The sequence below is a fragment of the Athene noctua genome, chromosome 4 (assembly GCF_965140245.1).
Source record: "Athene noctua chromosome 4, bAthNoc1.hap1.1, whole genome shotgun sequence".
In the NCBI taxonomy this organism is placed as follows: Eukaryota; Metazoa; Chordata; class Aves; order Strigiformes; family Strigidae; genus Athene; species Athene noctua.
The window spans coordinates 72,219,735-72,236,056 of NC_134040.1; the positions used below are offsets into that span (position 1 = coordinate 72,219,735).

The 16,322-nt window shown below is 35.2% G+C and overlaps 1 protein-coding gene across 2 annotated transcripts in view; it reads right to left on the reverse strand.

Moving 5' to 3' along the window:
- Positions 1-16,322, reverse strand: part of SPOCK3 (SPARC (osteonectin), cwcv and kazal like domains proteoglycan 3) — a 213,659-nt gene that overhangs the window by 65,137 nt on the left and 132,200 nt on the right. For both annotated transcript variants that reach the window (XM_074905726.1, XM_074905727.1), the window contains one exon: positions 2,473-2,587. In XM_074905726.1, the coding sequence (XP_074761827.1) occupies positions 2,473-2,587 (115 nt within the window). The remainder of the gene's footprint in view (positions 1-2,472; positions 2,588-16,322) is intronic.

The window sequence follows — 16,322 nt, forward strand, 5'->3', positions numbered from 1 at the left end:
TGGATTAGATGAACCTCAGAGTTTACTTCCAACTAAGAGCTTTCTATGATTTTATGATTAGGTTCACATATATCTTAAGAGGCAAATCTGTTTTTCTGAATACTGGTTTAATTTCAAAGTAGTAGAGTTCCACACCAAGACTATTTTGGCAAAGTTCATCGACATGCTTTGCTCCCTAGATACACCAAAAATTCAGTAGAATTTGTCAATCTGAAAAAATGAAGAATTGTCTTAGATAATGGCTATATTTTAGAAAACCCTCACTTAAGTTATTCCTGAAACTGGAGCACTCTACTACTTTGCCTCTTTAGCTTCATCAGATTTCTAAGCAACTGATGTGTTCATACAGCTTAGAACACCTAACAGAGTTCCATTTAAAGAAAATAATTGTATTCTTAGAACAAAAATTCTTGTAACAAAAGTTGTAACAAATTTTGCATGTTACAATGGCTGAAATTTCAGTAATGATACTCAGCTCACTTTCATATTTCTCACATCTCCTGGATTCTGGCCTTGTAAAGAAATAATATTCAGATTTCAATGTTGCAGTAAAATGTAGCAATTGGAAAAGCCCTGTAGTTTGCGTGCCTTGACAATCCGTCAAAACAGGATTAGTGTTAATTCCCATATTCATATAGGATATTTTTTCTTTCTTTTTTACATAACTAAGCACAAGTAATCTTGATCCCTTAGCAGTATAAATCTTCAAAAAAGAGTTCGTTCCTAGGAGTTAATTCCTAATTAAAAACAATTCAATTTTGTTGAAGCCAATAAAATTTGTCTATAGATTGTTTTCAGTATTTAAGTACAGGAGTACCAAAAATAGAATGTGCTTGAAAGAACACATACAAAGACAAAAATAACTGCATCAGGTGAAAACAGATTCCAGCAGAGAAAATGCTAATAAAAACTGAGGGCAATGATACGATATAAAAAAAAAAACTTACACTGGAGAATGGTAAGCCTACTAACCACAGAGAAATGCTTCTCAGGTCATTATCTTAATTTAATTTCATGCTCACTATTAAGCAAATATCCTCACATCTGTGCTTTGTTGCTAGTGAAAACTGCAACCCCATTAATAATATACTGTGTGTCTTATTAAAGGGGCCATATTAACCATATATGGCTGGGTCTTCCAGAGCTTTGCATTTGGGTTTGCAATGAGAGCAGATGACAAATTTATCTATTTATTTACATTACCACATGAAATTGTAAATTAATGCTTTAAAAAACCTCAAGGCTGTATCATTTTGTAGAGGGGTTATAGCACAGAAAATATTTAATTACACAGTCAATGATATTGCCAAAGACCAAAAAAGTGACATAAAGAAGTGTTTCAGAGCAGATTTTTAATTCACTTGTATGCCTGCACACAGCAAAATGTTTGCAGTGGTCATTTCTATTCATTATTAAAAACATTATTCCATTTTTTAAACTAGCAAAAAGGAATAGTTTTGGCAGCAGCTACAGCTTATCACGGAAATGGTAAGATTCTTTTGCAAAATAAATTTGGAATAGGTTATCAAACCATAATGAAATACCAACATTAACATAATCTAGGAATGTATTCGTTTTCTTTTGTCTTTACAAGGTTGCTACAGGAAAAAAAAATCTTCAAGAACTAATTTTGGTGTATTTCCAATGAGGATACAGGATATTTGTGCATAAAGATTTTAGCTTATGCATCAAAAGTGTGAATATACAGAAAGAAGAAAAAAAATACATCTAACAGATTAGTCTAAAGAAATAAAAAAATGCAGACCTCCAGTCATACTGTTCTTGGCAAATTCAAGTCCACGGTGGCCTGAAACCCATGCTATGACTCTCTACTCGAGAGCACCAACAATGGTATCCTGTTTTGTTTAACAACCTTTCAAAGTCACCTGGGAGTCACTGAAATACAAATACGCTTAACAAAATTTTTTTTTTCTCCACTTGCAGCGATGGCTAAGCAGCAGTGCAAAGCAACTGCATGTCCCAGCAGCCCAATCTCATGCATGGTCCAAAAGGAGCTGATTTATTCCTATCAAACGCTTTTCAAAAAACTCACTTTTATATGACAGCCTTTACTTATAGTGCCATAGTTTAAGTACAACTACTTTCTTCTATGAAACGCAACACAGACTTTTAAGTTTCTTTTTTTTCTGTAACAATTTTCTTCAATATTCAACTGAAAAAACTGAGGAGCAATGAATTAATTTTTCGATAAGTACAGCATCTTGAGGAATATTAAAGACTAAAAAAAGAACAACAGTCACTTATGCTACAATAGCTCCATTTGAAAAATACAGTGGTATTTTACTGTAGGCACAATTTCAAAACAGCAAAGAAAACAACCTTGAATAAAATAAAGCTGGTTTTATTCAAGAATAATCAGTGTTTGTGATCACTGTACCCTTCTGTGAGCAAAATCTTATTTCCTTCTAGAAACAAGCTGTTAAAAATACCATACAAATTACCATCACTCACCTCTCCTATCATTTCTGCCTCCATTTGTGGATTTGTCAGAAGGGCAAGGGCAACGTCCTTCACATTTCACTGAGATTTGTTTTCCTGAGACACAGGCTTGATAGTCTAATTTGCACTGTAAGGAGAGAGAATGACTATCATTAATATAAACATCTTTTATAATAAAAATTACAGCTCTAAGAATTTTGAAGCAATCTTTCATGAAGTGCTTAAACCTTTGCAGCCATAAGTGCTAGGAAAAATTTTCTGCAGTATATGCTACCTTTGTACTAAGAATTAGATTAGATAAAGGTAGAAAGTTTTTGTTCCGTAACCTGGCTACAGTTTCAGGCTCAATTTAAGCATGAATGTACTTGCGGCATTAAGACTGATTTGAATATTCATACTAAATGGAAGTAGACTGCGTTGGTTTTATTTGTAGTATATGAGCAAATAAGCAAGGCAACAATATTCATTACTGACAGGAAGCAATTAACAGTGAATTATTATAGAATTTATCACTCTATTTCTACCTTTAAGATGACAGTATACTGGTAAAAAACAATAAAAAATAAAAGGGAAAGCTGTGCTTGATGCAGTTCTGCAGAGTGACAGTCTTTTCCAATATGGAAACAGATTAATTTGCATGGGTCTGATCTGTAAACTTAGAGCTCTGATTCAGAAAGCATACAAAAATTAACTAAATCTAACCAGGAAAAAGAATTGTTGGTTCAAGCATATAAAAATAACATAGTTAAAGACCACATAGATAGAAAATAACGTTACTGTAAGCATTGTCGTTCTTACTGAAAAGCTGGACTTTTATTCCAAAAGAAAAGTTCTTAACATACAGATCATTCTATAGGACATTTTGCCAATGTAGTATCAGAAAAAACACAAACCAAAACAAAGGGAAAGAAAAGAAGTTAAGTATCTACAAAGAGCTTTTTCAAAAAAAGAAAGAAAGAAGATGGTTATGGAGAACACTTCATCTTTGAAGCAAAGGATGGAAGATGTCTCATCAATCAGGTAAAAGGGACATAGAACTTTAAAGTATAGGACTCAGAAAACTAGTTCAAGTAACAAATTAAAAATATGAAGTGTTTTCTCTACATCACAACACTTCAGAAGAACAATCTTATGAGAATTTGTGCCTTATATTCCCTGACTCATCTTCTGCTTGGGTATCTAACTTCAGATTAATGCAATTCCATTAGACAACTATCAATTGTATACATGTAATTTCTGGCAAACTCTAAAGTTGAAGTTCCTCTCTCTCCTAAAAATGAGTAAGCAGTGGGAGAACTGTAGCTATGTAAGAATAAAGGAGCCTCCTGAAAGACTGCACTTGAGGTTTGCACTAGTACACAGATATAAGCACTGTGAATTTACAGAACTTTATCATCCTTTCATGCAGTCAAACTTCTAACCATGCAGTTCTCTACCTAGCAAAAGCTGAACTACATCACCGTACGGAAATAATACCTTTTTGCACCACTGCCAATACCAAAAAGACGTATCAGAAGAGAAAGGAATACTTCAAATTTTGTGTATTTACATAAAATCGCCATTATAGTTCAGTTCTGAATGTGTTACCTTTTGCCAAAAAGGCATGGTTAAAGAACAATGAGGCTAAAAGAATCTATTCATTCTAACAAAAAAGAACAACGAGATCTGCTGCAATTGAAACCTGTATGAATAGCACCAGTGTCTCATAAAGGACCAGAAAACTGAAGCAAAGGAAACAGCTCTGCTTATGTTGACTATGAAACAACTGCATAACTTTTGTAACCCTGGCACAATTATCCTGGTTGTACAGGAGAGCACTTGCCTTGGCTGTGATGCCCACCAGACCTCTTTCCAGACTGTGCATGACCTAATTCATACCTGAAACGATCTTCAGTTAGTAGAACTGATCATAGCCCAAATTTAATACATGTTTCTGTTGACAAGAAACATCTCCCCTTTTTTAAGATCTGAGAATTTTGTTTAATCTTAGTAGTTTAAGGAGTCAAACCTAAAAATACCTGTGCTTTAGGCTTTGATTACTCGTATTGGTGACCGAACTTACTAAGACCACCGTTTAAAACTCTCAGATTTGTTTTACTGAGAATGAGAATATGAAGAGTGCAAAATAAAGGAATACTTTCGTGTTTTTTGAAGATTTCTTTGATCCTTTCCTTGAGAGATTATTTTTTACAGACTCCAGTGCTTCTATTTTGTTTCACTCAAATGTTGCTGAAGAAACTCGTAAAACTTCAAAGCTGCTTGAGTTAACATAATTAGTTGTGAGTGTAGTCCTTTTGATTTATTTTTCTTTAAAGATGTCTACTTGGTCCAATTTGCAAATAACGTTGTCCTTTTAAATGTTAAGAAAAACTTAATGCTTGACAGCTGCCACAGGCACTGATACCAGAGCTAGTGACTGCAAGGTCAGAACGTAACACTTCCACCAAATCAGCACTCCCATTCACAGGTATGCTAGAATTTTACACTCACTGACTCATTTTATGGACAGGCAGGCAGCAGAGGCGTATTCCTTGTCTCCATGTCGCGGATGAAAGTATTGACATGGTAAAGATTTAGAAAAATAATCTAGATTTATTAATAACTAACAACTATTTGTCAATACAAAATAACTCAAACAGAAAAGCGACTTATTCAGGTTCTAAAATGACAATATTCACTCTAACTTACTTAACGGTACCTTAATTTATACACATATGTACATGCGCATACACAAACCAGACATATACATACAGAAACAAAGGGGTTTGGGTTCGGTAAAATGAACACAAAAGGGACAAACACACAGGAACAAGGGTAAGGGTACGTACCCACACACACACACACACCAATAAACAGGTGAAATAGAAGCTAGCTCAAAGAAAATTTCCCTCTCGAGTTTAGAGCAAATACTCCCAATGCCTTGGCATTCCTCAACGGGCGATAATTGAGACTCGAGCGGGGGGACTTCGCCCTGGCCTTCCGTCTGGAGCAGACGACACCTTAAGGGTTTTGGTACCTGAGAGGCGTCCCAGCTCAGGGGAGATGCTGGTCACAGGCCGCTGCGATCCAGGAGAGCTCAAAGGGTCTCTCTGGTGGTCGCAGTTTATAGGATCCAAGGTAACTGACTTCTGTCAAATGCTATCTGGTGCCTTCTGGCAGTTGCACAAGAATCTGAATAACATGCAACCCTGTTATTGTTCCATCTGACCACATCCCAGGCACAGGTGTGTCAGGCCATCAGGAGATGATGGACCATTATAACCTTTTCCAAGCAATTGGGAGGGGCAGGAGCCAGGCTCCTCAAGGTTATCAGTCCTAATCTCCATAGATTGGTGTATGGCTTGAGGGGATGTGGATGGAATCACACCTGGCACCAAGCAGCCCAACAAGGACGGCAGGGAGGGGTAGGAATTGCACCACCACACTCCAGAAACAAAGCAAAATCACAGTGCTTGTGTAAGTCAGAAATGAATCAATATACTTTTCTGACAATTTCATATCAGCAGTTAATGACACCAGGAATGTAACTCTGGTTCAAACCTCTTGTCCTTGTTCCCCAAATAAAAAATGCACTGGGATACTGCAAAGGCAGCTCAGCTAAATAAAGGCACGTCAGATGTCCCTCAACATTACTCTCAAACTGGTAGAAGAGCAAGCAACATACCTGAAAAAAACTGCACAGAAAAATAAATCTGTGGCATACAGAATATGAGGACATGATGAGAAGTGGTACAAAGGAAAGGTAGTGTTGGGAACACTGATGAAATAATTTGTTTTGTGGGGAAAATATCTGAATGGTTTAAATAGCAGAAAAATACTTGAACTATTATGTTATGTATAGCAATAAAATAATTCCAATTTATTTGGCTTTATTAGTGACTTTTCAATATGGGTATATGTCATGAAATTTTCAAGAAACTCATCTGTTGGATTTCACAATATCCCTTATTTATATTGGTTTTACAAACAGTTAACTGCTTGTGCTACTTTCATCACAATCCGTTATATGCATGAAAAAATAACATTTTACTTCTGAATATATCTAGCTTTTTCTGATCTTCATTCCCCTTTCCTCTTAACATATCAGTTTTCTACACTGAAGTTTCACCATGTCTCATTTGTATGTTTGATTCTAAGAATGCTTCAACTGTTTGAATTTTCACACATTTTGTTTCAAAACAGAAGAAAAGGTATTTCTGTTTTCAGAGCTATATGCTGCACAGTGCATAAAAAAAAAAAATAATTCAATAGAGACAAAGAATATGTACCCTGTCAGGATCTCTTGGCGATATATTTCAGGATGAATAATTGTAATTTTTGTGCTGTCAAGTGTCCCATAGATAAATGCAATTTGTTTATTCATATTCTGCCTGTTTGAAAACCTGTTCAGTCTTAAATGGACTCAATACTCTTCAGCATTTGCCAAAAGTAGTTGTTTAGTGAACTACAGACAAGAAATTAAAATCTATGGGAAGAACATTAAACAATATATGTCACCTTGAGACATGACTCATGCAGCTTTACTGTTATTAAAGATAAGAATAGTTATATTTCTGGAATAACTACTATAAGTCTATGTTATTTTGATATAAAGGAGTCCTGCTCTTAGAACTACTATTATAGACTTGGAAAGATTAAATGACAATAATATATTTCATTAAGCTCTGCCACCTTCTATTCCAACACAGCTACCTGTCAAAGGCTGTCAAATGGATCTCTGTATATTGTACATATAAAGAGCATAGTTTTGCCCCCAAACGGAAAAAAACTCCACCTACTTTTCCATGGTAAAATAATGAAAAAATTAAAATACAAGGAAAAAACCCTGTTATCTTTTGTGCATTTGACTGATGTGAATACAAGGACAGGATACACTTTATTTATTATATTACATTCCAAACAATCCTAACTTCCCTTGCATTTGTAAATCAAGTTCCAGGCAAATATCATACACTTCCATGTACACGCTTACCTTTAGAAACCCCCAAAATCACCCTCCTGTGACTAACTGCCCTAATTTTTCAAGTGTGAATGACAGTATGCATGTAATTAATTTATGGGGAGAACACTGATAAAACCTGTGACTTGGGAAAACTTTTTGATGACTTCAAATACAAAGGAAGCCTCTACAGAAAGGAGTAATATGTCAGCATAAGTGTCACATATACAGAGATAAAATCTCCATGTTGAGTGAAAAAGAATACTCAGAGAGTATTTATACAGTCTATAAGTTTTCAAATTATTTGAATTTGATATTTACATCCTTGAACACCTTAACTGGCTGAGGAAACTTACAGCCATTGAGAAATTGTGAAGGATGTACTATTAGACTGGAAATGAATGATGAAGAAACTAAATAAGAAAGGAAAATATCATCTCAGAATTTATAGAAAAATCAGCTTTTAAGTTTCACTTCTGGGTACCTAGAAGAAGAAAGGAGATGGGACTATACTATAGGGTTTTATCAGGCAAATCGTAATAGATCTAGTTTCACTCTATGGCAGAGTTCCTATGAAACAGAGATACATTAGATTGTAAGTACCTTGATTTTACCAAGGCTTCTCACACTTTTACACTGCAACCTGGTAAGTCATATTGGGAAGTATGCTATTTGTGTGCTCATATTGTTAGAGGAGTACAGAACTAGTTGAAAGTGATCCTCAGAGAGTAGCAACCAGTGTCTCACTGCTAAAATGGAAGGCTGTACTGACTGGACTTTTTTTCACAACCTTTCATTAATGGCTTGGAAGATTAAATAAAATATATCCTATTAAACATGGAAGAGGCTGGAATATAGAATATAAATATAAAATACTCGTATTATTGAAATGGGCTAAAAATATAATGCAATTCAACATAGAAAACTGCTGTGTTTTACTCAAGTAGACATAATAATCATGTTTGAAATACAAGCTATGGAATAACTGGATAGACATCCATTCCAAAGGAAAAATAAAAATCTAGTGATCATTGTAAACAACTGAATGGTGTTTAAAAATATTACCATACCAGGATATATAAACAGGACTGCAACCTACAATACATGTAAAATAATTCCACACAGCTCTGGCAGCACTTAGATAGAGCACCCTGTCCAGCTTTGTGACAAGGTTTCAGACAAGACAGGAATTAACAGGAAAAAGCCCATAAAAAAGAGTAACCGGAATGATCAGAGGCCTAGAAAATAGTCACCAAGAAAGAGGCTCAAGGGGTGGGGATGTTCTGTGTTGAGAAAAGAGGACTCACACAACAGCTGTCAGATAGGTAAAAGGCATCTGAAAGATACCCGAAAAGAATACCATGACGAATGTTACAAGAAATAACTGGCTTAAGCTGCTGCAGAAAAGTTTCAGATTAGATACTAGGAAGACTTTCTAATAATAGGGATAGTGAAGTATTAAAATAAATTGTTGAAGTTTATTGACTCTTAATCATTGTCTTTACAATCAGGATTAGTTAAATCTGTCAGGAATGACACCTGTGTAGTTTATCTTGCTTAGAGAAAATGTGTGGACCAGATGGCATCAAGCTTATTCAGTGAGGAAGTACAGGATAGACCTGCTCTGTGAATGCACCAGTGTTAAAAGACTATTGCTTGCATAAATCTTGTTCATTTGCTGGGGAGATTGGAAGATGTGTAATGAACTAGGGAGACTGCATGAAAGAAAAGGAAAATAATGCTTATGCTGGTCCACAGATCTTAGATAACTTCATCAAAATCCTGCTTGGTACTGAGAGTATTTATGCTCTCCTGAGCTCTTGAAAACCCGAGATCTAATTTGGGAGCATGTTAAATATTTTTAGATAAACTAAACCTAAACTGAATTGAACATATAAATGCTCTGTAATGTGAAACATGAAAAAAAAAAATCCTTTAATTGGACATCCAAATCTCACAACAATTTGTTTGCTACCGTCAATTGCAGAATCACCTTCTACCTGTAAAACAAAACTCATGTCACACAGAGGGACTGTGTGTGAGACAGTAAATTAGTCACTATTTGCAGACTTCTCAAAATCTACAGGGAATAAAGACATATTAAAGCAGATGAGGAGTTTAGTTTAACTGTGTGTCTACTGTATAATATAAGACTGTACTGAACAGCGCAGAGAAAATGAATTACTGATTAGATAAAAGAGAGGTATGTCCATTCTGTGTGTTAAGTGAATGAAGAGCCCTGTGGAAAAAATGGGAACTGAATTAAGTTAAGATTGCATTATACGTCTACCCAAAAAGAAAGACAAACTGTGCTTGTGCAACATTAACTTTGGCATTTCCCAGCATTAATGTGCTTTTTCTCACAGACTTAATTCTGTTCCTTTTTGAGAAGGCTACTACCTCAAGTAGCAAGATAACATTTTTCCACCATAGTACTGTCTTGCCAGGAATATCTAGCGGCTTTTAAACTAACTAAAGCTAAGTAATGAGGATACAAATGATTTCTCTGGCAAGTGCCTTCAGGTGCAGTCTGCAGATGCTCCCTCCAGTTCCTCCTTTCTTTCACCTTAAACACACTAAACAGCCAGAAGCAGACCTGGTACACCCCTGCAGTATACAAATCAGCAGAAGTTAGCTGCCAGGGTATTCACCTGGACTTCAAGCCCTTGATACTAAAAGACTGAAGTTCAGCCAGATACACCAACACAACTTTTTTTACCATAAAAATATAACTTCATAGTATCAGGTTAAGTGTGAATTGGATGTGAATTAAAGTCTCTTAGAAATTTTAATGTGCTGAGGTATATGACACTTACAGAAATGCTTTCTAGAACACCATCACATTTAAAGCTGAGCATTTTGTAAATTACTTTTTAGACAACCAATAACCAATACTTACGCAACTGTAGAAAGTGTTTAATCTTTGAAAGGTAACTGTCACCTTTAATTGTACCTTATCTCAATAATGGGAGCTCTGTAGAAGTCCATGACGTTTTTTGCATTTAAAATTAAACAAGGCATGCTATCTAATTCTAAGAAAAAACAACACTGATAAATAATTAAATTCAGATTAACCTGAAAATTATTAGTCTGTATTGTACAAATACTTAATTTGAGCATATACTTCTATATAGGCAAAAGGTTAATAGAGTTTTTTTCTTATTATTACTGTGATCATGGATAATGATTCTGACACTAACCAGTGCGAAGAGAGTAAGAGGCCCAACTTCTGATTCAACTTTTCCACACCCTTGTTCACTGAACTCTGGCCAACCTCCCAGTGTACAAAAGAGGAGAATCTAGTGCAGGTAAAACTGGGGAAATTAGCAGGCATTAGAGAATTCAAAAATTTGACCGCCATATTCCACAAGTTGTACACCACAGCCTTCTGCACTGATACCTACCAAGTGAATATTCACAGGCCAAGCTGAGAAATCTAGCTGTTACAGTATAAAAAACCCAGAATGGCTGAATTTTGAAAATCCTCTCAAATTTATATGTTGCTACCAAAAAAGCTCACAATTATTCCTTCCTTAACTTCTAGATGATCAACAATGGGTGGTTAGGAGATTTTTGTATGATACAATCAACAGGATCTCTGAGAAAAGAGCTCTTTGCTAGATGTACTGGGTCTGGCTGAGTCGGAACTGGTTTTCCCTATAGCAGCCCTCATGGTGCTGTGTTTTATGTTGGGAGCTGGCAGGGTGTTGATAGAACACTTATGCATATCAGAGCCCCCTGCTTCCTGAGAAGGCCTGACATCGCCTGTTAATGGGAAGCAGAGAATAAATCCGCTTGCTTTTCTGCTTCTGCGCGCGGACCTTTGCTTCACTTTGCTTATATTAAAACTGCTTTTGTTTTACCCACAAGGGTTGGTCTATCTTATTTTCTTTCTCCTCTTTGCCCTGTTAAGAAAACAAGGAGAAAGGAGGGGAAGTGACACAGTAACTTGGTGGGTACCTGGCATTTAGCCAAAGTCAAACCACCACACTAGAGCACCATGAAGACAGATGCTGAAGAAGAGAAGGAAGTGTTGAATAATTTTTCCAATATCATCATGTGTCTTATTGGTAGAAATGCCTCCTGTAGAGCTCCACATTCATTCATCAATACAGATCTTTGTATTTTCTCTGTTTTTAGAACCTGGTATCTCTGACAGTTGAACAGATAATCTCTGATTACCAGTACGCAGTACTGTGTACTTTCAACTCCATTTCATACTATTTTGCTTACCGACATTCCCTGTTTTCTCATTTTACCCCTATTTCACAAAGCTTATATACATTCCCCTACTCAAAATCTGCTTTTTACCGTATTTTGTGCAAATGGCAAATTATGGACTCAAATTTGGGTCTCCTAAAGTAAAATATGTAAGAAACTACAATATGCTTTAACTGGGCTGGTGATTCCCGTCACCAATCATGGGAGCAGCGTGTGCAGAGTGAGTGTCGCTCAGGTTATGATCCAGGTCCAGTTCGAAGCGTAGCGTTACTTGATACAGAACATGGAAGAATGGCAAAGGACTGCTTGATGCAAGGGGCTGATTCCAGGCAATGGCTAGTACTGCTTCTTTGTGCAGTGGTGTCACTTTAGGTTCACTTAAAATGAAGGTGAAAATATGGCCACAGATAGTGACATTAATGTGGTAAATCTAACTTTGAAATTATGCCGGTTTATAATTTTTTACAAAAAGCAGCCAAAAAGGCACAGATTCAAGAAAAAATTTCAAACTTAAACCAGCTAAATGTAATGCTAAGATACCACATTTTCAACTAATTCAAGCTTTAGAAATTAAAAATTAATATGCAAATATATCCATGAAGTGTCATCCAGATCTACAGATGCCTTTTTGTCCCATCAGTAACCTGTTAATCATGTGTATTACTTACCTAAACAATAGGAGTTGGGGCAAAAAGCTTTTCAGCAAACATGTACTACTATTTAAAATGAAAATAACATTTAAAAATATTAACCATAAAGACATGCAACTAGCATTTTGACCAGAGAACAAAAGGAAACATGCCTATTGAAGCAAGACCCTGAGCAAAGAAAATTCTTTGTGGTTGAAAGAGAACTGATGATACATTGTTTATAAAGCTATGAACTAGAGAAAGCAATTTACATGACAAAATTAATATCTGACAATTTTCTTCCTGTTCACCTCTATAGCTCTTGCCTGTTTTCTTCAGCACTATGCAGTGCAACAGCATAAAAAGAAAAGCCTGAGATCAAGTCAACTATCTATTCAATCTTTTTTGGGCACCCTAGAAAACATATTAAGTCACAGAAAAATGCAGACAGATGCCTACTAGGATTAGTTAAATTAGGCACCTACCTGTCTTTGCTTTCATACTTGGAGGCTTTTAGAGACACAGGATGCTTAGGAGCTTCTAAAAATCCTTCTAAAGTTCTATCTGCTTTTTAAATCAACCATATGAATTTTTAGTCACCTCCTCAGTTTGGTAAATATATACCTCGCCATTGTATTCTACACATTTTGCAAACAGGCAAACTAATTATTTTATACCATCAAATGAGAATGTAAATCTTAATACCAAATGGCAAAAACCTGTGATATCCCTACTTCCAGTAAATTAAAATGTATTAATAATAACGCTTCGTTATTTTTTGTGTAAAAAAATTAATATATTACCTCATACACAAATTAATATTTCAGTATTCCTTGAAGACAGTAAGTTCTGTAAAAACCAAGATATTTCAAACATAAAAAAATATAAAAAATATTTAGAGAGTCCTTAAAAAAACCTGCTTAACAAAAGGGGTAAAAATTTATAATCATATTACTCCCACCTATATTATTCCTCTGATCTTGGCTTATTCCAAAAATTTATAAACACTGATGCAGTTTGAAAATACACTAACAACTTGAAAGCATGCTTAATATAAAAAAATATTCTCTTTCTGACATATACATGCATATACTTAAGCCTATAAATTCTGGCTCTTATTCAGAACTCTCTCCCACATAGTCCAAATTTCAGTACTTCATCAGGCTCCTTGTTTCAAACTTCATCATTTTTAGCAGACCCAAGCTACAGATGCACAGAATATCACTCAACACTGTATGTACATGAGATTCTTGGTACAACTTGTTGCTGGCATTCACCGTTTTGTAATTTGGAGAAAAATTCTCGAGAGATAGAAAAAGAAATATTGCTTAGACAAACCTAAGTTTACGCTTTTCAATTTCCCACTTCAAATTTTAAAATTAATATTCAAATAAAAATTTAAAATGTGAACAAAGCCATTTAATTCTCCTAAACGATTATCTTATAACGGTTGACTATTTTGGCTCAAAATCAGCTAAGAAAGATCTTTATTTCAGCTGCCATGCAAATTTCTGAGTTTATGAGTTTACCAATGGCAATGGTAAAATAAAAGTAATGGCAAAGCTATAAAGCCTTATATAAGACACAAATAGCTTGTAAAAGCATGGATTTCTTTGTTAAAAGAATTGCTTATTGCTTATTAAAATGCATTATCACCATATTTTTAATGTGATATGGCTTCCTAAGCCATGCTGGCTGATTGCATTACTAATTAAACAAGTTGAATTTATCTAATTATATCTAAGTTGAAATATTTATAAAGTTATATGTGAGCTAAAATAGCATCTAAAGGCCGTGCTCATTAGTCTGCTATTACAGAAAAAATAATGAAAGCAATAGAAGTGAACAGACCTAGTTGGTCCATGACGGGTTATCCTTTCCAGGTTTCTAAGACATTTTAACTATGCTATGTCAACTGGGGGGGGTGGGGGGTGGGGGTGGGGCAGGAAAGAGAGAAATAAAAAACTCCATATAGTTCCTTACATTTAGGTGAAACCTTAAACCACTGCACTAAAGAATCACTGTTTGGATCAGAAGTTAGACACACCTAGGCACTGTTTTCTTACCATCACATCACAGCTGCCTCTACAGCTCTCCACTTTGTTTTTTCACCCACCTACAATGGATGCTAAAATTCGTTTGACCTCAAAGCACTAGATTTTATTTATTAAACAGTCCAAAACAGAAGGCTACATGTGCTATCACTGAAGGAAATGTTTACGAAATTCCATGTGCATTATGGTTTTCACCCTGAAATATGCTGTTGTGCAAGTGGAGCTAATATTCCTAAGCATGGTTGATCTCAACACTTTGATCTCAAGATTAATGTAGAAAAACAGGCAAGCAGAGCAAGCAGCAGTGTCTTAGCTTGTGGAAGAAGGGTCTATTATTATTTGCTTCTTGTAAATTTAGCAGAAAGCAGGCAGCTTAAAATCATCGGACATGTAAACAAACAGGTTGGACAGTTCTTTTTGTTACAAATGACTGAAGTTGAGAAAGATCATAACCACACCCATGAAGAAAACTGATGAAGGTAGAAAGAAGACAGGCTTCCTGAAGGACTCCATATTCTCAGGAGAACCTTAAGGATTTTGTTTGAGCTGGCTAAACCATTCTGAACATTTCTGAGTATCAACTGTTCATTTCTTCAAGGCTTCTTCTCCAGGTTGGGGTTTGTTGTTTGTTTTTTTTCCCCCCCAAGAAGGAGGGTGGTAGGTGTATATTAATGCTTCAAAGAGTCCTGAAGTGAACAGGAACTTCAGAGCAACAACCAGTGTTGTGAAAGTCCCACAACCCAGAAACTTCTGGATGTGTGTTTCCATATGTGACTTTAGATAATTCAAAGTGACATGATTTTGGGAGGGAAGTGAATGCTGTTACCAGGCATCCCATTAGAAAATCGGAATCCCAGACAATTTTCTGTGGTTCGATTGAAGAACTGTATTATTTTACAGCCATAAACTTAATATACCTGAGCTGTGATAACATGTATTTGTTTAGTGTCACAATGTTGAATGCTAAATGTGTGTTACTAAAGCCTATTAGTAAGATTAATATGCATGTAACAAAAGACAACACAAGCATCATCCCCTTTTAATAATAATTTTAAAATTCTACAGATGTATTCTAAGCAGAGGCTCTTAAGTATATAAAAACACAGTATACTAGCATTAGAGCATCAGAAATACTGAAAAATTGAAGGAATGTTAGAACAATCATGATATATCTGAGTTTGTTTTCAGTGAAATACCTACATATTAACTGGTTCATTTTTACAAAATTTCATTGCAATCTTTTCAAAATTACAAATAAAATAGTGAGACTTGGAAGATTATTCTTTAATGTTACAGATATTTTACCTCATTGACATCTGCTAAATTACTAGGACTGAAGATTTTCTTTTTCTCTGAGACAGCTTAACTACTTTATAGCACTTCTGGTCTACATTTCTGTTATGGTGTATGATGTTACTTCTTTAAACTTCACAGTATTTCAGTTCCTTGCTAAGTGCAAATGTGACCTACATCAACAGTATGTAAAAATAGCCTTTCAGAAGCTAAACACTTTTTTCTGTTTGATTACTAAATTTAATTGCAAGTTCTATAAAATTTTGATTTGAATAAATAAATTTTTTCAAGCAATTTTCACTTCATTTCCAGTTATGCAGCTTTTCAAATGCTTATGGTTCTGTTAATTGCTAAAGAAAACCATAATGGCTAAGTAATGCTAAGTACATCTTCTTTTGTGCCTGCTACATCTATGATATTCTAAAACCCTTCTTAAACAGAATTAATTTTGAAGCAAATTAAAGAAAAAGGGAAAGAAATTAGAATCAATATACTTTTATTGTAACTGTCCACATCACATGGTACATGGAACAGGCTCTGTTTTAAAGCAACAAAATGAGCCATGGGTTCACTGCAAACTTGAAAAGCATATATTTATATTCCATTATGACTAAGAGGAGGCAAAGAGGTACATTCAAGTCGAAAACTGAACAAGGTCCCATGGTTCAGTGCAGTGAGAAGTAATGTCTGGTTTAAATACACATGTAAAAACAAATGGTGCATCAG